At 39.6% G+C, this 24,088-nt stretch overlaps 2 protein-coding genes across 3 annotated transcripts in view; one reads left to right on the top strand and one right to left on the bottom strand.

Moving 5' to 3' along the window:
• The window catches only part of nckap1 (NCK-associated protein 1), a 33,200-nt gene extending 22,403 nt beyond the window's left edge, over window positions 1-10,797 (bottom strand). For both annotated transcript variants that reach the window (XM_023393517.2, XM_023393516.2), the window contains exon 1: window positions 10,475-10,797. In XM_023393517.2, coding sequence (XP_023249285.1) covers window positions 10,475-10,582 — 108 coding nt within the window. In that variant the 5' untranslated portion in view covers window positions 10,583-10,797. The remainder of the gene's footprint in view (window positions 1-10,474) is intronic.
• Window positions 10,798-11,222: 425 nt separating this feature from the next.
• Window positions 11,223-22,908, top strand: LOC111644579 (dual specificity protein phosphatase 19). The gene is made up of 5 exons (XM_023393490.2): window positions 11,223-11,401; window positions 12,147-12,393; window positions 16,196-16,242; window positions 18,005-18,157; window positions 22,462-22,908. Exons 2-5 carry the CDS (start codon window positions 12,165-12,167, stop codon window positions 22,642-22,644), a joined length of 612 nt encoding a protein of 203 aa, XP_023249258.1. The 5' UTR covers window positions 11,223-11,401; window positions 12,147-12,164; the 3' UTR covers window positions 22,645-22,908.
• Window positions 22,909-24,088: the final 1,180 nt, after the last annotated feature.

The raw sequence follows: 24,088 nt of genomic DNA on the forward strand, positions 1-24,088 counted from the left end.
GGTGGGTGGGTGGGGAATTTGACACAGAGAAAACACACAACACCGACATGATGTCAATATCCATCAATGACACAGACTGGACCTTGAGTCTCAGCTTGTTTCCTTGCGGCTGCTTCTCTCACACCTGACCAGATTTCCATCAGTTCTCTCCGTCACGGCCGTTAGGTGTCGGCTCGACAGCCACCGGCCGAATAAAAACTGTTTAGGTGTGCGAGAGGCAGACTGAATATTTACTGAGAAACAAGGAATCAAGATGCGACTGTGAAATCCATGCAATTGCAAAAGCACAAGCCTTGATTTTTTTGGTTTTGCTAATGCTCATCTGATGACAACACACCACTAGCCTTGTCCTACAACAACAGACTAGTCTCTAGACATTGGCCACTAAAATGTAGTTACCCTTTGACTCACGCCGGGGAACTGCGGAGTAAAAAACACTGTCCAGTTAACATTGGTATACTGGCTGAAGAGCCTGTACAAGTGCTTTTCCATGTTTTAGCCCAAACTCAAAACTAAAAAAGGTGACAGTTTTTCTCTGTTGTCGTCCAGAGGTTCTTCAACAGACTTCCTTCTGACATTAAGGTGGGTTTCTTGCATTATAAAAAGGCATTTCATAATGCAAGAGACTATTAAATTCACAGTATTCTTATCATCTGTCTTTCTTCTGGTTTGATTTTCGGTTTGTGGATGTGATGCTGTACAGCAGCTGACTCTTAAATGTTGGGTTTCAAATATTCCTACACGCACTTGAAAGCAACAAACAGGAATACCATCACTGAGAACTGCATTACAGGAAACAGTGACATGATTCTGACACAGAGAGAGAGGAAATTAACAACACATTGACAAACATTTGACGTAAACACCTATGCTTTGACTCATGATTGGTAGTAATGTAAAGTTATAGTTATACATGAGTTATTAATGGGCTAAAACATGCAAAACCTTCAAAATTGATTTTTTAAATCATACTAGCATATACTAGAGACCTGGCTTAATATTTCAAGATAAAGCCACACCATTACAGCGTCTCATCAGCTGATTTACATTCAGCTAGGTTACTAATTATTATTATTTATTTTACTTTCAGAAGAACAGAATCATTTTCGTTCATTTGTATGGCATGGCACTGTCCATTAGTGGTGGTGGTGGCTAGTGCAATAAGCTGGCTGGCTGGGTTTGGGTGGGGTGGGGGCTGATGGAAGGATGGATGGAAGGAAGGAAGGGCGCAGTGAATGAAGGGACGGGGCATGGGAATAAGCTGAGATTCAGTAGTGGTCAGGGAGGAGTAAGGGAGCTGTTGCCTGGATACCAGAACAGACCTTAGTCTCGCCTCCACCATCGTTTCTCCACTCTGGGTAGCAATTAACAGCTGAGCTTCTCGAAGGGTCCCCACATTGACCAACATATGGCAGGGGACTCTGGAATAGATAGCACTGGGCCGGGGAAACCTACATCTGAAAACTAATTACGGCTGCTAATTACTGGATGAAATATTTAAACACCCCATGGTGCCTTTTCAGCAATGATTCAAAGTCCCAGTAAACCATACAAAAAAAAAAAAAACAACTCGCTGTGATGAATTTGTTTTTGTCTGTCATTCCTCACTGTGTGAGCGCTCTCATTTTCACAAGGAGGGATTAACTGCTGCAAAACGAAAAAAAAAAAAAAAAAAAAAATCCAAAGAATGGACAGGCTCACGTGATTAGAAAGAGAACCACTCGAGAGCCACTACAACCTGCTAAGAGCTGGCAGACTTCCTGGACTGCCTGCTGGAAGTCCAACACTTAATCTTCACTCATCCTTTTGCATTTGTCAGCATTACTGCACTTGTCCTCTCCCTGAATATCTATATGTTTACTGGGATGATGCAACTATACATCCACTGCCAAATCAGTTAATTAATGAGGAAGACTTTCTTCACAAATCAAAGACAATAACAGCAGTGGTTAAACAGCCATTAATTGGTGGCTTCTAATAGAGTAGTAAATATAGTCCAGATGAACTATATTTAACCTACTTACGAATCAATTCATAACATTTATATGGTTCATGAAAACAAGTATCTTAATTTAATATTTTCTATATTTGTGATCATCAAATTGAACATGGCGCAAGGTACTGTGGTACTGGGAGAAGGTACTAAAGGTCCTGTGGATTTAAATATTCACTACTGGCATATTTAGATGCCATATTCATAAGTGAAGACTTAATGTGTTAATTGACTTATTTCTGGAGTGTCAAATCTAGTTTTTTTTTTTTTTTTTATTTATCTAGTTTGACAGAAAAGCAAAGTGCATGTGAATACTGCATCATAAATTAAATGAATTACACTGAATTGTGGGTTCTTGTGGGTTGGAAATAACTTGACAGTGAATGGAGCCCAGCTTTGCTCTCAGCATTACAGATTCAAACATGAAGACGAGTGAGGCACAAAGGAGAGGACCAACAGATCAGTACAGGTAGCCAGGAGCAGGAGGAGGGGAGGGGGAGGGAAGGAGGAAGAGGAGGGAGCTGAGGAAGGGTGAAGGGGAAGGGGGTTTCATCAGTGGAAGGTGATAAACTTTGCAAACCTTCCAAACTTGTCCTTGCTGCATAGGAGAGGGGGGAAGCATTGGAACGGAGAGAAGAAGAGAAGAAATCAAAACAAAGAGCCCACCCAGACAAACTGCTGGATCACTGGTGCACACACACTCGCTCACAAACTCACACACACACACACTCACACACACATGCATGTCACAGCTGCTTCCACACAGGTGTTTTCTGCATATCTGAGATTTCAGTTAGGGATAGCCATTGTGGAATTTCTTTTCAACACAACACATACAAAAACAACACATGCTGCGCCAACATGTGACAGTATTAACACTTGTTTTAACGCACGCTGTCTTGAAAGTAATGCAAGGTGTGGTATCCCTACCTACGCACTTGGACACATTGAAAATTACACATCCATTTTAAGACTGTGGAAATGTGCTGAAATAATATGGCTGACACTCCGGCTGTCAGCGGCTCCACTGTCTTGTACAGAACAGAATGAACACAAAGTTTGGTCCCTGCTGTTTTCACTGCCTGCGATATTTGCTCCACATTTCTGCTCCATGGCTGTTGCCTAGTAACTGACAATACAGTGCTCCCTCATCGTTGAAGCACCGGGCGCTTCATTGCTCCTGATAATCGGATACATGTTTCAATTTATCATTTCATAGTCACACCGATGTGTAGCAACACAACTCACTTATTTTTGGACACAGAAATCTATGTATGGCTCAAGAAAAAAAAATGTTGTGGTTCTGTGAAACAGAGCAAAAATGGTGTCGACTGCTTCCGTCTTGGGTGGTTAATAACGATTCTGCTAATTCTATGTAGAGCTAGACCGATAAATCTGCCTCGTCAGTATATTGGTGGTTTTTTTATATCGATCAGTATCAGTGTATACTGTAATTGGGCCTATAAGAAACAAGAAACTGCCGTACAGCACAATGCCAAGCTCGGTTTCAGGTATTTTAGAAAGAGTGTCTCCATTACATAGTTTGTCCACCCACAACTAGTGCTGCAATGATTAGTCAGTTAATAGATCAACAGAAAATCATCTAATTGTAACTGCCAAGTATTCTATGGTATTTTGTTCAAAATCTGTAGCTATTTTTAATGTGTTATGAAAATATTATTATAGATTAGTTTAGACTAATATAAATATATGTATAACAAACTGTTGGTTTTGTCTCGTCTCTCAAGTAAAAAATGCACCAAGACAGATGTGACCGATCCACATTCAATACCGTTTCCTTGAATATCATTATAAAATTCTTTCTTTCCACTATAAACAGTGAAAAGTTTGGGCCTGCTGTGGACAGCTGTTCACACCATGGACATGTAACTTATTCATTCATATTCCTCTTGGAGGATGCGTTCCATACATGCACAGTAGATCGTCGTCTACATATAACACGTATGTGCACGACGAATCAAATCAAAATGGCTCCACCCATGCAAGAAGAATAACGACACATTTGGTTGTCTTTGTGTTCTTTTAAAAGATGAATTGCAGAGGCGAGGGTAGCAACAAACCTCCTCACACAGTCTCTCTCCAAAGTCAACGTCCATGTGTGTTTTCCAGCTAATGTGCAGTTGGGACACTTGCAGCAATGAGTCCACGCTTACGAAGTGTGCCGACTGCGCATGGACCGGGTGACAAAATGGACTCCTGTGTTAAAGAGAAGTTGTGCAGGGAGATCCGCCGTTACCCACATTTATATGATTCTTCTTTGAAACAATACAAAAAAGCCAAATGGTGTTGAACTGTTATTCTCATTAAACGATTGCACATTATATTTTACTCTTTTGGCCTTCCTCTTGTTCTCCTCTGTGGTGCATTACGGCCACCGACTGGAGACGAGTGTGGATCAGGAAATGCGCTTGCATGGAACGCCAAACTGACACAAACCGTCAGGTGTAGTATGAATGGGGCTGCTTGCACGTCCGCACGACTGGAGAAAAGTCTGCAGCCGTCCACAGACTTGAAAAGTGTGTCCGTGCCTTTACAGGATCCCTGGGTGATTACAACCCATGATGAGGCAGTTCAAGCAAGTAAGTAACATTATATTGGATTTATTTGCCGTATTGTTACAGAGAAATAATGTTGCTGGTCACCTCTGTTGATGCACAACACAACTTTTATTATGTTATAATGACATACAGTCTTGACAGATGTTTAGAGTAGAAAATTACCAGGTCATTAACAGTTTACTTTAAATGATTGTATGACCATTCTAATGAAGCATTAACACAATTAAATACACAATGTTGATTGGTTGTTGACCGTCTTCTTGGGAAGTAGAAGAAAAAAAGAGGCACAAGAGTAGTTAAGGAAAACAGACAGTGACACAGAACGGGTGAAGTGTTAAAACTGCAGTCGTTATATTTTACCCACATAATTTCCCCTGAACGCATTAAGAGGCAAATTTAGAAGAAAAATTGCCATCATTTGATCCTTTTCTGCAGCATATTTAACATCGACTTTTCCAGTGAATAACCGGCTCTTCTTTAAACCAATGATGAAAGATTGACTCAATTCAGTTTTTCTAATAGTACGTATTACATAATAGAAACTACTCTCTATTTAAGTGTATGCATTTATGCATAGTCATGGTGCATTATTGAGTACTGATGAAAAAAGGAAACCTCTTTGCAAACATTTTGGCACATGGTACACATTTAGAGGTCTGCTTCCATTTAAACCACAGATGTGCAGTGATGCCAGGGTGAGTCTGCAGGTTTTCATCCAAACCAAACATTACAACCAGTGATTTCACTGATGCAGCACATTCAACCAGAAAGCAGAGACTAAGCAACTGGTCAAGTCTTCACGCTCAATGAAAACCTGCACACTCACAGCTCTCACAGGCACGACTGACCATTTGTTACCCAAGTCGCTCAAACTGAATTAGGTCTCTTCAAATCAAATAAATTAAATAATAAATAATAATACTAAATGTGCTACATTTTCCCCAGAGGAGCATGCCATGAAGACCATGAGAAATTAATGGGGGTGTCAGGCAATTTGCCCTTGACAGCTCATAAAATGCCCTCAAAATTACAAACGAGGAGTAAAAATGCCCCGGGTAATCAGGGGTGCCCTTCATCAAATGTCAACCTGTAATTATTCATATGTGACTTCTGGGCTACTGTAGGTAAACCAATGACCAGGCTACACTTTCCAGTGTATTCTGGGTAATCCAAAAAGAAAAAAAAGCTGATTTGGTTAATCAGAAAACAGCTCTAGTAGGTAAGCAGAAAAAAGCAGTATAAAATATTGGCACCACACAGCCAGTAAAAAAAGAAAAATCCTCCTCTCACTCAAACCACACAGTGGAGAAAAGGGCAATATCCTCTTCTGTAAGACCTGCTGAGAGTCTCCAGCCATAGGCAAGAACAGTGGTATACTAAATTATACTTATTATCGCTCTCTGATCACTTTATTAGGAACTCCATATGAATACTGGGTAAAAACAGCCTCAGTTCTTCGTGGCATGGATTCCACAAGATGTCGGACACATTCCTTCAAGATTCTTCAAGTTCACTGAACTCACTGTCATGTTCATAAAACCAGCTTGAGACGACTTTATCTTCATGGAGCATTAGCAACACTGGAAGTAGCCATTAGAAGATGGTAAAGTGTGGTCATAAAGGAATGCACATGGTCGGCAACAATACTCAGACTGTGTCATTCAAACTGTTAGTGATTCGTATTGAGGCGCCCAAAGCCAAGAAAATGTTCCCCACACCATCACACCACCACAATCTGCCTGGACTGTTGACACAAGGCAAGTTGGGTCCATGGATTTATGCTGTTGATGCCAAATTCTGACCCTACCATCTGCGTGCCTCTGCAAAAATCGAGATTGATTAGACCAGGCTACATTTTTTTCCAGTCTTCAACGGTCTTCAAGTTTTTGGTGAGCCTACGCCAGTCTGAGATTTCTGTTCCTGGCTGACAGGAGTGGAACCCAACATGGTCTTCAGCTGTGGTAGAACCTCAAGGGTCGAATGGTTATTCTCCTCCGACCTTTCTCATCAACAAGGTGTTTCCATCTGATGAACTTCTTCAGGAGATCAGCAGTTTCAGAAGTCTGTCACCAACAATCATGCCACGGTCAAAGTAACTGAGATCACACACACCCCCGCCCCACCTCCCACATTACCTGAAGCTCCTGACCTGTATCTGCATGATAATATGCATTGCACTGCTGCAACATGATTGGCTGGTTGGATAAGTGCATGAGTGAGCAGGCATACAGGTGTTCATAATAAAAAGCTCCATGGGTGTGTAAGCAAGTGTGATTTCTGGATTTCCCTCTTGAAACCTGTTTATATTCACTGAGTAGATTAACTCCTATAAAATATAATGCACTCACATGCAAAACCCTTCATTAAACAGAACCTTTGTAAAGTTTAGAAGACCCTGTTTTAACTGGGATTGTGTCAGGGAGACATTTGTTTAACTTACCTACTTTTGTAAAAATGTAAAACGATCATTTGAATAAAGCAAAACAAGCTTCAGTCTAAAAATGAACACTTTATCAAGTCTAAAGAAAAACTAAACACAGGCATCATAAGGGTGGTACCTGTTGTGGGGCTATAACACTAAACTACATCTTAATATACGGGTGTTCAGGTTGTTATATCCCTCCTGTGGATACAGCCAATGCTAAAGTTGATCCTACCTGCTTGTATTTAGAGAACATCCAGCCTAGCTGCTAAAGACATTTCACTGCGTTAACCCCTTACACTCAGAGTCTCTCCTGCTTTTTAACTATAGTCTTGAAAAGGTGTACTTTTTACTAACTGCATACTAGCTTAGGAGACTATGGTGGTTACCTGAGTATAGGCAAAGTTAAGGAAAACAAATACATGTAAGCGCTGTGTGCAAGACAAAATATGATGTTAGAAGGTCCACTGGCTGAAAGATAAGCACAGCAAACAAAAACTTGAATGCCTCTCAGCCAAGATTAATAAAGGGTGACTGTCACGGAAACAGGAACAGATTTTAAGGTTCACTGCAGCTAGTCATTGGTGTGTAATGGGTGAATATACTTAAAATGGAGAAGAACATTGTTGTGATCTTAGATGATGGCCATTACCATTAGTGAGCATGGATCGCTCTCTCCCAAAGGCAGAAACGAAACAACCAAGTCTGTCACCTGTGCTTTCATTAAGAAACATGATAAAGCTACTCATGAGAAATTAAAGACAACTTTGAGAGCACTTCATCAGGGAATTTTTCTTGGGGGAGTTTCAGAAATTACGTGATTAAACTAGTGTCCAGATTGATAGTGTGTGTGTGCTAAAATCCAACGTCAGAATGAACCCACTGACTGTATCACAGATCACTGTCCCGGTTCGTTCATTTCTGCCTTTGGGATGCAGCTGTTATTGGATGCTGGAAAGTTTGCTAATATCACAAGGTAAAGAAAACTTAAAAAAAACAAAAAAAAACAAAAAAAAAAACACATATGAACAGCATTTCAGGGTGGATATGTTGAGAAGCCTTATGGTGACGCAGATCAGGATAGATATGAAGATGATGGGACAGACAGAAAGAAAAAGGAAGGAAGGAAGGAGGAAAGGAAGGGCGTATTAAGAAGAGTAATCAGCAGCATAATCTCTATGATCTGACTGTTTATACTGTCTTATAACTTCTACTGAGAATAAAAACAAATATGTTGATAACAGCAGGTAAAAAGTTAACATGTATACTATGTTGTTTTTATGCTTATATCTCGCAATTTTAATTGAGAATCAAATTATCTGATGATAACAGAATCGAGGTGCCTTCAGAGCACCAACATAACTCCTACTGCTTTAGAAATAACTGCTACACTCAAATGCCAATAAATAGGAAACACTGTGGGCTTTCAGAGAGTTTAACTTCTACTCTGTATTCTCTCAAACTCTGGTAGGATATGACTGACCTCTTTCACTCACTCCCTCTTTTTGTAAGTCATCATACACACCCAAGCACAAAGGCTCGTCGCACACAAACAGACCCAGTACTCTTTTCCTCCCACACACAAATCATTAGTGTAACATTTGAGCAACACATATAAGAGTAACATTAATAAATATATTTTTGTTATATTTTAAAATCACTGTGTCTATTGTTATTATGTGTGAAATGAGTATCTAAGTTATTCTAAGTATTTGTGGTGAAGCAATTAGTTAATCAATCAATTCCCTAATTAACTGACCAAGTCCATCATGGGTTCCACTTTTCATCAGCTAAAACTATTTATCACTTATCAAATAAAGTGACAAAACCCTGCTAGATATATCCAGGGTGTGCAAATTAAAACGTGCCCCTGTTTTTCTCCGGTTTTATGACTGTTGGTCAGTTTTTAGTCATGATATTGAATTCTAATACCAGTGGTGGAAGAAGTATTCAGATCTTCTACTCAAGTAAAAATACCAATAGAATGTAAAAAAAAAAAAAAAAAAAAAAAAAAAAAAAAAAACTTAATTACAAGTAAAACTCCAGCATTTAAAAAAGTAAGAGTACAAGAGTATTATCAGCTAAATGTACTTAAAGTATCAAAAGTAAAAGTACTCATTCTGCTGTAAAATGTCCCCTGTGACTGATATACTGGTATATGTGACATTATTAGCTATTACTGATGCAAATGTCTACCGCTGTAGCTGGTTGACATGGACATACATTTAACTATTTTACATACATACGAGTAGCTAGTTTAGTCTGGTGGTTTTCATCTCATAGGGCCTCTGTTATTTAAATAAAAGGATTTAAGAAGCTGAAAGATGAATTGTCTTTTGGTGGAACTGCTAATAATTCACAGACATCAGAAACATGACAAGGGGCCCCCAACCAGACACTGTTTTACCTTTGTAAATCACAGCTTTATCTTTTTAATTTTATTAATTTGTCATATGCTTTTTATGTAAAGCCTTCTGTGTACATACAGAATTTCCCTCTAAAATATTATGGAGTCAAAGTATAAAATAAGACAAAATAGAAATAGTCAAGTAAAGCACAAGTACCTCAATATATTACTTAAGTAGAGTACTTGAGTAAATGTACTTTGTTACTTTCCACCACTGCTGATAACTTATAATGGATATTTGTTTGTATATTAGACCAGTGGCTAAAGTTAGTGATTAATCGAATAAAGGACAAATTAACCGACAATTAAATGCCTCTACTTTCGCTTTATATTGTAATAATTGAGGAGCAGGCTAAGTGTAGCTAGCTGCAAGTTTGACCAAGAAAAAGAAAAAACAAAGTTAGGTTGTATACAATTTACTGTTCAGAGCTAATAGTCGTAAGTATCAGGCTGTGGTTGTATTCGTGGTTTGGTGTTTTGGTGTGTTGGTGTATTCGTGGAGCAGAGACGACGCCCGACTGGTAGCTTTAGCCAGCAGCCGCCGCCATTAACGGCAGCAGACGGTAGCTAGCAGCTACTAACGCCACTGCAGGCCTGAAGGTTTCAGGAGCTTAATTTGACAGCTTCAGCTTTGGCTATGGTTTCTGTTTAACACACATTTGCCATACGGTTCACAACAAGCGTATACGTGTGTTTTTAATCCAACCAAAAATCAGTTTACATTGTAAAACCAATGGGCAACTTTACCGCAAGCTAACCGATAGCTTGTGGCTAACAGTGCCCACATCCTGCTTCCAGGGGAAAACATTTAGGATAATTTAGGTGTCTACAGACGCGTATTTACCTGTTTAAATTATATTATTAACAGCGGATAATACAGAAAATGTCAGAGATAATTATTCTAGACGTCAGAGTACAGTCGGCGCTAGCTAATCAAGCATTCATACGGTCTTACTAGCGTTAATACTGACAGTCGTTTGGGATGCAGGTGCAGATACTATCCATTTATCTGATGGATCTGTTAACAGTCCTGTGTGGTTAATGAGGATAAAACTGTGCGTGTGTGTGCGAACCTTTTTGATATTGTAAACACGGGTCAACATCCCGATGCCTCTGTCGTTGAGGATGGTGAGTTTTTCTGCCAGTTTCTGCTGGCTGGGCTGGATCACTCCCCGAGACATCTTCTCGCTGTTCGGTTAAATCTCCGATTCAATCCAGGAAAAAAAATAAATATCACAGCTCTCCCGCAGCCTCTAGTTCCGAAGGGAAGGAAAAAAAGAAGCAGTGATTGGTGTAGTTATTAGATTTCGCCCATGTTCAGCTACTCAGGGATAGCGGCTTCCTGTACTCCACCCCACCGTCTCCCTGCCTGTTTTTTCGGTCACAGGGATGAGGAGTTGTCCTGGTTTTCACAACGAGGCTGGCTCCCGCTGCGTTCAGGGGTCCCACGTTAATAGTAAAATCCCAGATTCTGATTCTTAATTAGAGTCAAATAAGAACCCAAATGTACATCATAACCTATTTCTGATTTAGGTTAAATCAGAATCTGATTTGGAAACCGGGTCAATCAGAATCTGATTCTTGATCAGGCTCAAACAGAATCTCATGCTGAATTAGAGTCGAATCAGAATCTGATTCTAATGTTCAAATCAGAATCTGATTCTGAGTTGGGGTCAAATCAGAATCTGATTCTGATTCAGAGTAAATCAGAATCAGCTTTTTTTGGTATGTGAATTAATAAATAAATAAATGAAAATATAATGAACGCGGATGATTTACTATTTTACTCAGAGTCCCCGAACGCATCATGTTGTTGACGCAGCTTCCGACTCAGCTGTTGGGTCAATGTTGAAGCTTTTATTGTCGCTGCGGTGGTTGTCACTGTTTCTCATACAGTTTAATCCTGAAATAAAAACGCACGCAGGAGTTACGTACGATTGTATGCTGTGTAGACTGAAAGCTCCGACGGATTTTGCTTGAATTCAAATCATTTAGACCAGGTGGGTTTACGAAGCAGGAAAACTAAAATGACAAGAATCAGCCATTATCAGCGGTGGAAAACGTGCTCAGTAAAAGTAGTAATACCACAAAAGTAAAAAGAAAACGTAAAAGCAGGATCGACCACTCAGAAATATGTACATTATATTAGTGGATTGTAATTAATGATGCGTTAATGTGTACATTACTTTAATATTACAGCTGGTAAAGATGAAGCTACTATTTAATTACTTTACACACTGCTGGGTAGCTATAATCGTCATCATAATCCATTTGTTGATGATGGATGTAGTGCAGTAAAAAGTAAAATATTTACCTCTGAAATGTTGAGGACTAGTAGTAGCCTATAAAGTAATACAAAGGTATAAATACTTCAAAATTGCACTTAGTTACAGTACCTGGGTAAACCTTCCTCCAGTGGCCACTATGTTAAAAACTTTCATGGCCACTTTTCAATGCAAATTTTCCCTCTTTTTTACATTGGTTAGTTAAGAGTAAATGCACCAAAAGGTAAAGTTTACCCACTTAGGTTCACCTTTTAGGTTGTCATCAAACTGTGTACCATGAAAGTGTTGTCAAGAAAACAGTGTTGAATTCTTAGAAATTACCGTTCCACTGAAAGAGACAAAAGTTAGTTTGGTATGTTTTGGTGGTTGTTTTATTTTATTTACCTCTTCATGACTGGATATAAATGAAGCCTCCTGATTTCTGTGTGTCTAACCTCATGCTGCCCGCTGTGGGCTTCAGGTTGTTTCAGCTGCTGTGATGCATTCGCTGGCTCAGGAGATCCACGGATTCTCCAGAAACCGTCTGAAGAAGCAGTGCACGCATGTTACCACGGTGACAGGCAGGAAGCTGCTGGAGAGGAGGAGTGACGGAGGAGAGGGAGCGATGGAGCAGGTGGAAGAGCTGGAGGAGGGAAGTGGATGTGGATTTGTAGAAGATAAAAGTCTGGACCTTCAAGTTGGTGTCGTTAGACCCTTTCTGCTGCTGGGTAACTGTTTCTACTACTACATCTACTACTACTACTACTAGTACTACTACTACTACTAGTGTATTGTACTAATACTGCCATGAAGGAAGGTGTTGCAGGGAGAAAACAAGTCAGTTTTAACGGACCTGGAGGTTTCAATGCATCCATTTTGCATCACTTTTTCCACCTTTGACAAAGTTAACCCCACTCCTGGTCCCATGTAATGTTTCTCATTTAATCCTCTGAGGTCGACAGATGTTTCAATTAATATCTTTGCAATGATAGCGCGCAGAAATATTGTTTGAATGTTGTTAAAATCTGCAAACTCTCCACTTTCTGTTTCAAATTCTTGCGAGATTGTATATGACTCATAGCCGGAGCTAGAAGGCCTCGAGGCAGGCCTCTAAAATATGGTTATAATCTTGATTTAAAGTCGCCGTAATTACAAGTACTTGTAAGTATCTGTGATAAAACACTCAAAACTCGAGGTTCACTTGTTAGCTTTTAACAGAGCTTTGGTCTCATGATAATAATCGTATATTGACCAACATTACTACTTCTACTACTGCTGCTCCTATTCTGCCACGACTTCCAGCTAACCATAATAATAATAATAATAATAATAAGTCTCCAATAGTGTTTAATTTGAACTAACTTTCACCCTTGAAGCCCATTTTACACAGACAGATGTTGTGACATGCTAATGGCCGCACAGTGTCAGTTTCAGTTGGAAAGCCTCAGTGGAGCTTGTGAGGTGTTAAGTTTCCAGACAATATTAGTTTCATAGCGCCTCAGTCCTCAGAGGCACCGGGTCACGGTTGTGGTCCTAATGATAAATAAATAAATAAATTCCTAATCACGAATAAATCAGTGTCATAGTTTAAATTCGTCTCAGGGAGCGTGGTGTTCCTGCAGTGCAGCAGGAGGACGCCGCCTGACAACCCCTCACGTCAGCGCGTATCCGTCCTGCTGAAGTGTCCTTGGGCCTGACATTGAATCCCCTCGCAGCTCCGGGGTGCCGTTCACTTCTGTAGCTAACGCCGCCCTTTGACCTCCCTCCTGGAGAGAATCAAGGGGAGAATTTCTCAGCGGAGATCAATGAAATATTACATCTGCTAGGCTCAACAGAGGTGACTCATTTTCCACACAGTGCTTCACTTCGGCTGTAACAGCATCAAACCGCTGTACGGGCTAATCAATCACTGGAACAGCTCCACCTTTTCTTTAGGTGTCTTGCACCACGTCCATGGTGACTTGCTATGACACATTATGGGATCAGCTCTTTGAGAGGTTTGGATTAAACTACCTTTTCCTGACAAGCTTCTCCAATACTGTTTGGGAATGCCTCCTGTTTTTTGTCCTTTAGTCCGAGCCCATTTCAGGGAATCGCTCAACTCGGCAAGCAGCATTTTATCTGATGCTCTTGTCACAGTTGTTATATCATGTGTATATGCCCTGTGAGACGAGACTGGAGTGAGAGCAATATAGTGTGATTTAAATATCTCTTGTATATACAGCATAATATTCTGCCATTCTTTGGTAAATTCCAGCTGTGATTATTATTTTGACGTGCACACTGATATGATCAGCACCGGCATCACAGATTAATATAAACCAGACTGATAGACTGAGCTGTTCACAGCGGAATTTATGAATGACTAAACTTAATAACTTAATAAAGCATATTGTCACTGTCCAATGAAAACCATGTCTCTGAAATGTCAACTTGTTTTCAAGGAATAATTAAACATTGTCACTCCCATGTCTGTAGAGCAAATATGAAGCTACAGCCAGGAGACACTTTCCAGTCTTGCTAAGTCATGCTAAGCTAAGCTAACCAGCTTATTTTACCATACAGATATAATCGTGGGAGCAATCTTTTCATCCTGGTAGGAAAAGCCTCTATAAACAGCGGATCTTGTTCTGTGCATGTAACAATAAAGTCTTTCTTTTTAGATAATTCAGTCAATTTTAGAAGAAGTTTCTTTCACCTGATCTGAAAACCTACAGTAGGTGGAACCCACAGGAAAATTCAATCAAGGCACTAAAAAGCCAAATGTTAACAGATGTATAGTTTTATTTCTAAATATAGAATTTAAAGAATATTTGCGATTGAAAAAAAAAAGAAAGATACGGCTTCTCTTGTTTAACTGAATTTGGTCCCGTGTCTTACTTGTATTTAAAATATCCTGGCATTCTTGCGTCATTTCACAGATGTGTCAGTTTAAATCTTTCCCCTTGACACTGATGAGGCCTATGTGCCGGAGCTGGCTTATTTCCAAAGACGCTCTATCCTTTGGATTTAGATTTACGTCTGAACCCCATGAATTTGGCATTATGTGAAAGTGGCTTGGCTAAAGCAAAGAGTGCGTATTTCCTACGTTTGAAGGCGGTGAGCTGCTGCGGAGTATCCACTGTGGAAATCTGGAGGAAGCCCCGCGATCATACCCTGTTTCCTGCCCATATGTCTCTTTCACATAATTATCCAGCTCCTGCTATTGAAAGCTACCGCTGCTCTCTTCATGAGGAGTTATTTGACAAATTGAAAGGGACTGTTGCTCGTTCTGTTTTAACTGTCTCCTTCAATGATTATCTGCTTTTCTCAACTGGCACAGTCATTCAGGCCGACTTGCTGCACAGTCCTCTCATTTTATTTCCTCCATTAGTCTTTGACCTGCTGCAACAGTCATTCCAACTCTTGCTGTTATGAAGGCTGTTGTCATCAAAGACGCCTTTGCTCCCTCTTTTCATGAAAATCATCTTCTCTGCAGCTGTAGATAATATTGGATGTTTATTTCAGCAGTTTTTTTTTTTAAAAGCCTTTCGTCTTGTGCTACTATACAAATCATTTGATTCCTCTTTCTGCTTTTTTTTCTGTAACTTTAAGCCATTTTCTTGTTGGTTTCTGCTGACTGATATCTCCCCTCCTTGGTGTTGCAGACAGGGTTTCCTTCCTAAGTGATATAGGTGCTGATATCTTGCGGATTTTGCTTTCGGCTGCTGAAGTTTCACACCACTATACTGACTGCTTTATTTTTTGGGGCATTACTTTCTGTCTTTTTTTTTTTTTTGCTCTTATTATGACAGATGCAGTGAGAGAGATAGGAAAGACATGGCATGCAGCAAAGGGCCCGGGCTGGATTTGATCTCAGCTTCCAGGGAGCCCCCGAATTGACTGTCTTAACAAATCTGTATTTACAGTGTCAGATTGTTCTCTTTATAAGGCACTGATTGTTCCCTGGTTTAGAGTTAGAGAAAACTTTAATGTCCCCAAAGTGAAATTTGTCTTGGGCTCAGTGCTACAGTCCGTTTTCACATGAAGTAGAATAAAAACATCACAGAAACACAAACAATTTGACACAAAGCTAGACAGTTGCTTTACACAAAACATCCCAAAAACATGAGGAAACATCTAAGCTCTACATTTCACCCTGACAACACAACACCACACCACAATGACATATAAATGAATATTTATAATATATTTATAGTGTTTGTTTATATCGGAATCATTTGTTTTGTTCAACCAACAGTCTGAAATGATATTTAAAAAAATACAGAAACACAGTTAATCCAAACATTTTAGAAGCTGGAACAAGAGAATATTTGGCATTTTGGTTTGATAAATGATTAATTGATTAACAACATTTTTTTCACAAGGCCAGCAGCACTGCCATCATCGTGGTAACACTGACACTACTGTGCAGATGAATGAAGTATAATAAGTGGAAAATGTTGTTTCTCATGTAAAGGAAGCTTTTCTTAAATAGTAAAATCTTGCCCTCCTGTCCGTCTCCTCATCACGTCGTCTCTGTCTTTGCAGCTTCTCAGGATGCAGCCCACGACATTGACACCCTGCAGAGACATAAGGTCAGTACAGAGGGATCAATAGAGCGGGCGTGCCCTTGCCTCGCTGCGATCGTATGTGTAGTGACATGAGATTAGAGGCGGCCACGTAGGTGTGCCTTCCTGCGGGTCAGCAACAAACCAGCCAGCAGCCAGAGGGGCTTCATGACTCATGCAGTGACAGTTTAGCTCAGTAGAGGGAGTAAATGATTACAGTAAGTCTCAGCGCTGCTTCTCCACATCAGAGAAATGTGACTACTCCTCTCTGCAGTGGCTGCTCCCGGGCACGAGCATATTGCTGCCTGTGCAGTCTCCGGATGATGAATTGGAGAGATTACAAATATCTTCACTTCCTGTTTCTGGGATGAAACCTTGACTGTCTAATAACCGCACCGAGCAGACGTTTTCAGGTAGCTGTTAAAGCTCAGGAGACTTGACAGCAGGCCCAAAGGACACTTTATAAAAACCAGCTCTTGCTAGTGAAATATTTACAAAGATTTAATGGTATCGGACTGAAATGGCCTCAATAGCAAAGGTGTACTTTGTGAGGAAATTAAATCCCTAATCAAGACAGTCAGTGCAGTCAATGAAGACGTTTACATGCACATTAGTATCCCAGCTGTGAGGTTTTATTTAGGTTTTATCATATATGGGATACGGTGTTTAAAACCTGGTTATTCATCTCCCTGTTTGCATGATTCTTCTATTATCCAGGTTTCTGATCATCTGCATCAGTGCTAGTTTGAGTTTGACTCTTCCACACGTTAAACACATCATATACACATTTCTGTGTCGGCTGACTTACCTCCTCGAGTTGAGGATAAACCCACTTTGGTTTCTGGCTGTCTGAACTCTGCTGCATTTGCCACTCCGCTGGATTTAACTTCTCAATCTAATCTTTAGTAATGGATGAAAAGAGCAACAAAAAAAAAAAAGCATCATCTGCAATGCGGAAGTCAAGACATATACACTTTTTATTTCAGAGAGATTTTCCACAAGCGTAATCGTGACTAGGAAACTGGTGTACATGAAAACATGTTCAATTAGAGATGAAATATGTTGTATACCATCCTGTCTTCTTATTAAAGAGAAAAGCTGCTGTCATTTTACATTTTTATAATTATAAATCTTTAAAAACAGCTCACAAATACACAGTATAGTGTTTTTTAAAGGTGCCATTGTAGTTTTAAGTAAACGTTGCTCAAACATTAGGAAATGGTGCATTTGTTGGGGTCTATTTTCAGTGGTGGATTAATACACATTTGGTTCTCTGGTGAGTGAATCCGGGGGACAGGGCAGCACATGTCACCCGGTGCAACAGTGCGGTTGTACCTGTTAATACAGCAGGATCGATTCGTGGTTGGTTAGATGTTACAAACAAAGGCAGGACACGAGTACGATGCTGAGATGCAGAGGAGGAGAGAACTAAATTTAAGTGAGAGTAGACAGATACTGCATAATGAATAGGAGCCATCTGTCTTCTTTCTCGTTTTTCCTCCTCTCCCTCTTTTCCTCCCTCTCGCTCACTCTTCATCTCTCTTCCCCCCCCATCTTGCCTGTCAACCTTCTTTTTTCTCCCTCGCTCCGTCTTTTTGTCCTCACTCTCACATTCAGGTTGTGTCATGTCATCGATATGGCTGACAGACAGAGTACATCTCGCTCCCTCTCTCTCTGTCTCTCCTGCTGACGCGAAAACAGCATTTAAAACAAGTCAATTCTCAAGGGTCATCTGCTCAAGGAGTTTCACGTGTCAACCCTCCTCTCCTTTTGTCTTTGTATGTGTCAGGTGTCTCATGTGTTAAATGTGGCCTATGGAGTCAATAACCTGTTCCCAGATCAGCTGGCGTATAAGACGCTCCAGATCCTGGACCTCCCGGACACCGACATCACTTCATATCTTGGGGAATGCAGCTCCTTCATTGATCAGGCTCGAGAACAGGTACACACACACACACACACACACACACACACACACACACGATTAGCATCTGATCATCTCATTGACAGCTGACAGACGTGTAGACAGTATTTAAATCATTCACTTGAAGTAGAAACGTAATGTGAAATACTCCTCTACAAGTAGATTCTTGGATTCTACATTTTGGGAAATGTGCTTATCCGCTAAATTAGCTTGCAACTGGTCCTGGCCAAGAAATAGTTCAGCACATAAACCCCCATAACACTTCAAATTGTTGTTTTGACATATCGGTTTTTGTACAGACAAACAAACAGGATACAACACATTATTTATAGAGCTTTAGAGTTGCTGGCAGGTGGATTTTGTGGCCTTTGGAGAGAGCTGCAGGCTAGCTGTTTGTAGCGGCGTCTATGCTAAACTAAGCCGATCAGCTGCTGGCTGTCGCTTCATATTTACCATACAGACACGAGAGTGGTTCATCTTGTCATCTAACTCTCTGCAAGAGAGCGAATAAACGAGGTTCCCAAAATTTGAAATGATTCCTTTAAGTCAGAATGATCACTATTATCAGCCAAGTGTAACTAAAACTTTCAAATTAAAGGTCACTGTCAGTGTTATGTGTTTATGCAGTCTGCATATATTTGGATTAATATACATAATTCTGATGCTTTTAATGGCCTTTTAATGTTGTAGTTTGTCAAAGTGATTTTAGCTTCTTGCTAACTATTGCTGAATATTTTAATTAACCCTCTGAGGTTGATGACATCTTTGCGATCATACACCATAGAAATATTAAATATTAAAATAGTAAACATTCTGTAGACTCTCCACTTTCCTTGACATATTCTTACGAGATCATACGCGACTCATAGCCTCTAAAATTTAAAGTATTGTGACAGACAACACTACGACTAATTTATTATCCATTTATCTACTATCATACTCACATGTTGCACCATTTTATGAACCTACAGACTCTCTTAAACCCATTTCAAGCACCAAAACAAATAATCCACAACAGTAAAGATAAATATATAAAAAAATATTTGAAGTAAAAAAAACTAGGCTTCAATCTTCCAGCGTTCGGGCCAAATTATCTCTTTGCACAGTGCTGTATGACAAACATGGCCTCATTATAGAGAGAGCTGAGACTGCTCTGCAAATGGTGATATAAAACACTTGGGTATCATGTTATATGCAAGTAAACCTTTAAAAGCTGAATTTAAGAAATAATGTAGAAATCGAGGAAATGCCCTTAGACCTAACTGCATTACACTGCATCATATTTTATGATTATTATAGGTTTTCCAAAATGCTAATTTGACAAGTAACTAGTAAATACAGCCATCAGATAAATGCAGGGGGTTAAAAATAAACAATATTTCCATCTGAAATGTGGTGAAGTAGGAGTATGAACCAGCATGCAACTGATATATCCAAGTGAAGTACAAATATCTTCAAGTTCTACTTCTACTAAATGTTCTTAGTCATTTTCCATTACTGGCAGACGCAGACACATAAATATAAGACGCAGACAAACACCCACGATAGAGTTTCATGGTTTTACCTGGTAAAAAATGCATCAAATCTGTTTAAACATTTCTGGAACTACTTTCTCTCAGGAGGCTCCCGCAGCCTGAAAATTCCTCCTTTTACATCTGCCGGCTAATTTAACATGTCAGTGTGCACACACAGCTATTCTGCTACCTGACTGTGATGCATTTACACACATCTAGCAGTCAGTTATCTGTAACTCAGCACAAAGGCAAGGTGGGTGGTCAGAATACCTATTAAAAGACCACGCTGGGGTCATTTCATGTTGAAAGTCAAAATGTTCTCTGCTTACACTTTAGTTTTTCCCTCACGTGCTGGATGCAATACTTTCTAAAGAGATTATTTCCTGGCATTTCTTCCTGTGTGTGTGTGTGTGTGTGTGTGTGTGTGTGTGTGTGTGTGTGTGTGTGTGTGTTTGTGTGTGTGCGTCTGGAGATTGACCGTAAGCAGAACATAATGTGATGTGAGCACTGATATGAAAACACTCAACTCGAGCGCAATGAAATAACAGCAAAACAAGAAACTCTGACAAAACCAAATTAAGTCTCCATGTTTGCTGTGATGGATTATCTAGCTCAGGCAATTTTCAGTCTGTAGAAGTTTTATATTTTGTTTTTGTTTTTTTTGTTTTTTTTTCTATAAGAAGGAAAACAAGACCTGATATGTAACCGTGCTGACTGCAGACGCCAGCACAAATATAGCAAAGCAGCAGAGAAACCTCTTTGATTGATAGAAACTTATAAAAGACTGATATCATTTTCTGTATGTGATTCAATTATATCTCATATATCTCGAAAAGGGAAGCAGTGATGAACATGTCAGTTCCAGCATCCAAAGCGCTGTATGTGTGTTGAGCCAATTTCAATCTTCTGTCCCTCAATGGGCGCTGATTGACATATAAAATCATGTATAAAAATCATGTAAAATTACAGTTTCTGTTCCGCTCCATTTCAGCCTGAGAAAGAGACTGTACTCTGTGATGGGGAGGCTCCATGTTGAATAAAAGAGACAAATGTGTCAATATGCCGAGCTTCAGCGCCGAGCCGTGGGCCTGCACGCATTGTCTAAAGATGTGGCTGGAATTTAAAAAATTTCCAGCCAGGCACTCTAGGCAGTAAAATAATTACATCCACATTAATATTAATCATATCACAAAATTTTGACATGCACAAACACACAGGCGCGCAGCCACAGACACAGACAGATTTATTCTTGCTCTACACGCTCTGTCTAATGCTGCTTTCAAGGATGTTGGAAAGTCGGAAATTGCAGATTTTCAAGAGGAAAAAGACGGTGAAATGACTCTTGAGGCCTTGAATTCTTGACCTGATGTCATGTCAACAAAGCTAACGCCACACTCATTAAAAAACATTGATGTTATCTGCCCTTGTGCATAATTTAATGTTCAGAAATGCTCTGAAACTCATGCTACAACCACATTACTGTGGAGTTCAGTAGAATTTTGTTTGCGTTTTCAAGTATTTCTCTCTGTAGAAAGTAGTCTCTATGACTACTGTTCACAGTGAGGTCTGTGGATTATCTACAGTAACCATGGCATTGCTTCTGGCAGAGACTTTTTGAACACAACAAATGAAAATCCTTTTACCTCCGTTTTATTGGAGTGGCAGCAGAAATCTCAGCAGATAAAATTGTACAACTGGGACTAGAAAAATTGGGGTTTTTTTGTAATTGCACTTTTAATCTGGTAAACCCTTGTGTGGTAAACGGCTAAAGCTGTTAGTTTGCTGTTAATCTCATACCTCATAACAGGTTAATTAAAATTAACCATATTATTTAGTTGCAGCATAGCTTAGGGAACATAATTTTAAGATCAGACAAATCCATGTTTCTTCTCTTTTCCCAGCATGACTAGATTACAGAACCGTTCTCTTTTATGACATGTCACATCCGAATGGGAGAAGAAATCAGCTTCTGACTTGTAATTCCAAATTGCAGATATCCAGAATTTCTGACACCAACACTATGTTCCAATATGTGAAAGGAACTACAGATATGTCAAGAAACTGTTGCCTGAATGGCTGCAAATGCACCAACACCAGCAGTTAAAGGTCTCATATAGTCTAAAGGTCTGTGTCCATGTGTAGTTTGATTATAGATCAGGTCTAGGTTCTATTTTAATACTGTGAAAGTATCAAAGACTCAGTCCGCAGAGAAAATGCAAACAGCCTGTATTCAGAAACTGAGCCTTAAAACGAGTCAGCAGGACATCTGTAACTTTGTGATGTCACAACAAACAAGTCACCACTCTCAGACATGCCCCAAGCCTCGCCCACCTGGACCCACCATTCAGCCTTGCAGGATTTGGTTTCTCTGAGTGTTTTTACCTGAAATCTGCTATATTTATATTGGATCACTCAGCAAACAGTCAACCAATCAGAAGAGAGGCTCAGAGCCTCCTCTCTTCTGATTGGCTCATCGACCTGTTGTTACTAAAGCTCCAGAGAGAAGCCTGAGAGAGGAGATGTAAAACTACATTGAGATGGTTTTTGGTTATTAAAACCAAAAATATATCTTATTATGGATCAACACTAATTATGAAACACAGGAAACTATGGACCTTAAAATCAAAATAAAATCCAATATTAACATTCATACAATGAATTCAGGTCATTTTATAGGAGCTGTACACTGTTTGTTTTGGATCTTGTTTCACTCGGCAATAAACTGATACAAATACGTAACACAACAAAAGCAGCTAATTTAGGCCGTTTATCTGTAAGTACAAGGTCAGTCATTTTCTCTCTCCATAGGGTGGTGTGGTGCTGGTCCACTGTAACGCTGGCGTGTCACGCTCTTCCTCCATTGCCATTGGCTACCTGATGCTGAGGGAGGCGCTATCGTTTGATGACGCATACAGCCAGGTGAAGTCGGTGAGGCCCTCAATTCGCCCCAACCCCGGCTTCTACCAGCAACTACAGAACTACAAACCATAAAGGACTACAAATCCAATTTTCAGATTAAAAGCACAGCCGTAAAGGACTGTAACACCCAGCTCTTAGTGTCCTGCCAAACACTGGAGAGCCTTAGGCCTTAAATTGTTTTTGATGGTTTGAGATTGTGATATTGATGTTGTTGAAATCGAGAAGAGCATTGAAGGATTTCTTTCTTATTTTTTATGTGAAATCATTTTTCTGTATCATTGCAATTTGCTTTATTTATTGCCAATAAAGACTTTACATTGTCTTATGCCAAATTCCCTCAAATGTGCTGAGTGTGTTATTTTTAACCTTCTGTATCTTTTCTCAAAAATACAGTTATTGAGTGAATAACTCGAATTAAAGCTGTTAACAAACTGATTTCTTATTAGATTTGTTAATTTTGGGGGCACTTATTTTCTTTGCAGTATAGATTGTTTTCTAATTTAAGACATGCCAGTTTTCCTGAGGTTCAGACTCTCTTTCTTTCTCAACTATACAAACAGCTACACAATCAATTATAATGATTGCCCCTCACTGCTGCATTGTCTCTATCAATTTCACAACTTTGCAAAGTTGATGCGCTAACCTGGCTGCCTTGGAATAATTAGTTTGTAATTAGCTCGTTAGATAATGAGGGAGAATCCAGTTGGCTCACATGCTAATCAACAAATACCGCTGGGATGAGCTCCTAACGCTCCACACTCACAGCACACAAAGGTGTCGTGTCCTAATCTTCACTGTTTAAACCTAAATAAAGTCTGTAGCACAGATGTCTTTTTGTTGCCCAAGGTGTTGGAAATAACAGTCGAATACATATAGAGGATATTCTGCACACTTAGCTGTATGCCATTTAGCCTTTGAATAGTAAGACAGAAAACCAAAAAATACATGATCTGGGTTACATACTACATCGGTTTTCAGACTGAACTTTTGAATTAAAGTGTGGGAGCACCTAGGTGGATTTATAACCATAGTTGTGTTAATATAGGGACGTTTGTCTGTCGAACCACCATTTTGGTCTAGACAGAAACATCTCAAAGATTGCTGAGTGGATTGTCGCTGAGTTTGATACCCATGCAGCCTAGAGGCCTTGACTTTTCCATAATCTAGCGCAGCCATCAGGCCAAAATATGAAGTTATATTGGCTTATGATAAGGTGACCAGATTTCTGAAATGAAAACCAGGGACAATTACAGTTCAGCAGTCAATATATCCTTAAAATATCTAATGTTTAAATTTATAAAATAAAAAGGGGGATAGTCCCAGTTTCATGTATGAAACGACTGATAAAAATAACTCCCTACCTTTGAAGCAGTTGTGAAGTCTGATTGTCTGTGTATTCCTTATTATTTATATTTAGTTTGTAAGGGTCTACAGATCAAAAGAATTAAAAGTTTTGTTAATAAAGTATTCCAGGTTGTGAATATTTTCACGTGAAGTCCATTACAGACAGTCGGGC

This window comes from Seriola lalandi, unplaced genomic scaffold (genome assembly GCF_002814215.2).
Source record: "Seriola lalandi dorsalis isolate HSWRI2012SDOR001 ecotype SW California unplaced genomic scaffold, Sedor1 jcf7180002054937, whole genome shotgun sequence".
Lineage (NCBI taxonomy): Eukaryota > Metazoa > Chordata > Actinopteri > Carangiformes > Carangidae > Seriola > Seriola lalandi.

Bases quoted from the DNA above. Each gene is read 5' to 3' on its own strand.
- LOC111644579 (XM_023393490.2), top strand. From the start codon at position 12,165: ATGCATTCGCTGGCTCAGGAGATCCACGGATTCTCCAGAAACCGTCTG. The intron at 12,394-16,195 runs GTAACTGTTTCT...CTGTCTTTGCAG, and splicing joins TAGACCCTTTCTGCTGCTGG to CTTCTCAGGATGCAGCCCAC. The intron at 16,243-18,004 runs GTCAGTACAGAG...TGTATGTGTCAG, and splicing joins ACACCCTGCAGAGACATAAG to GTGTCTCATGTGTTAAATGT.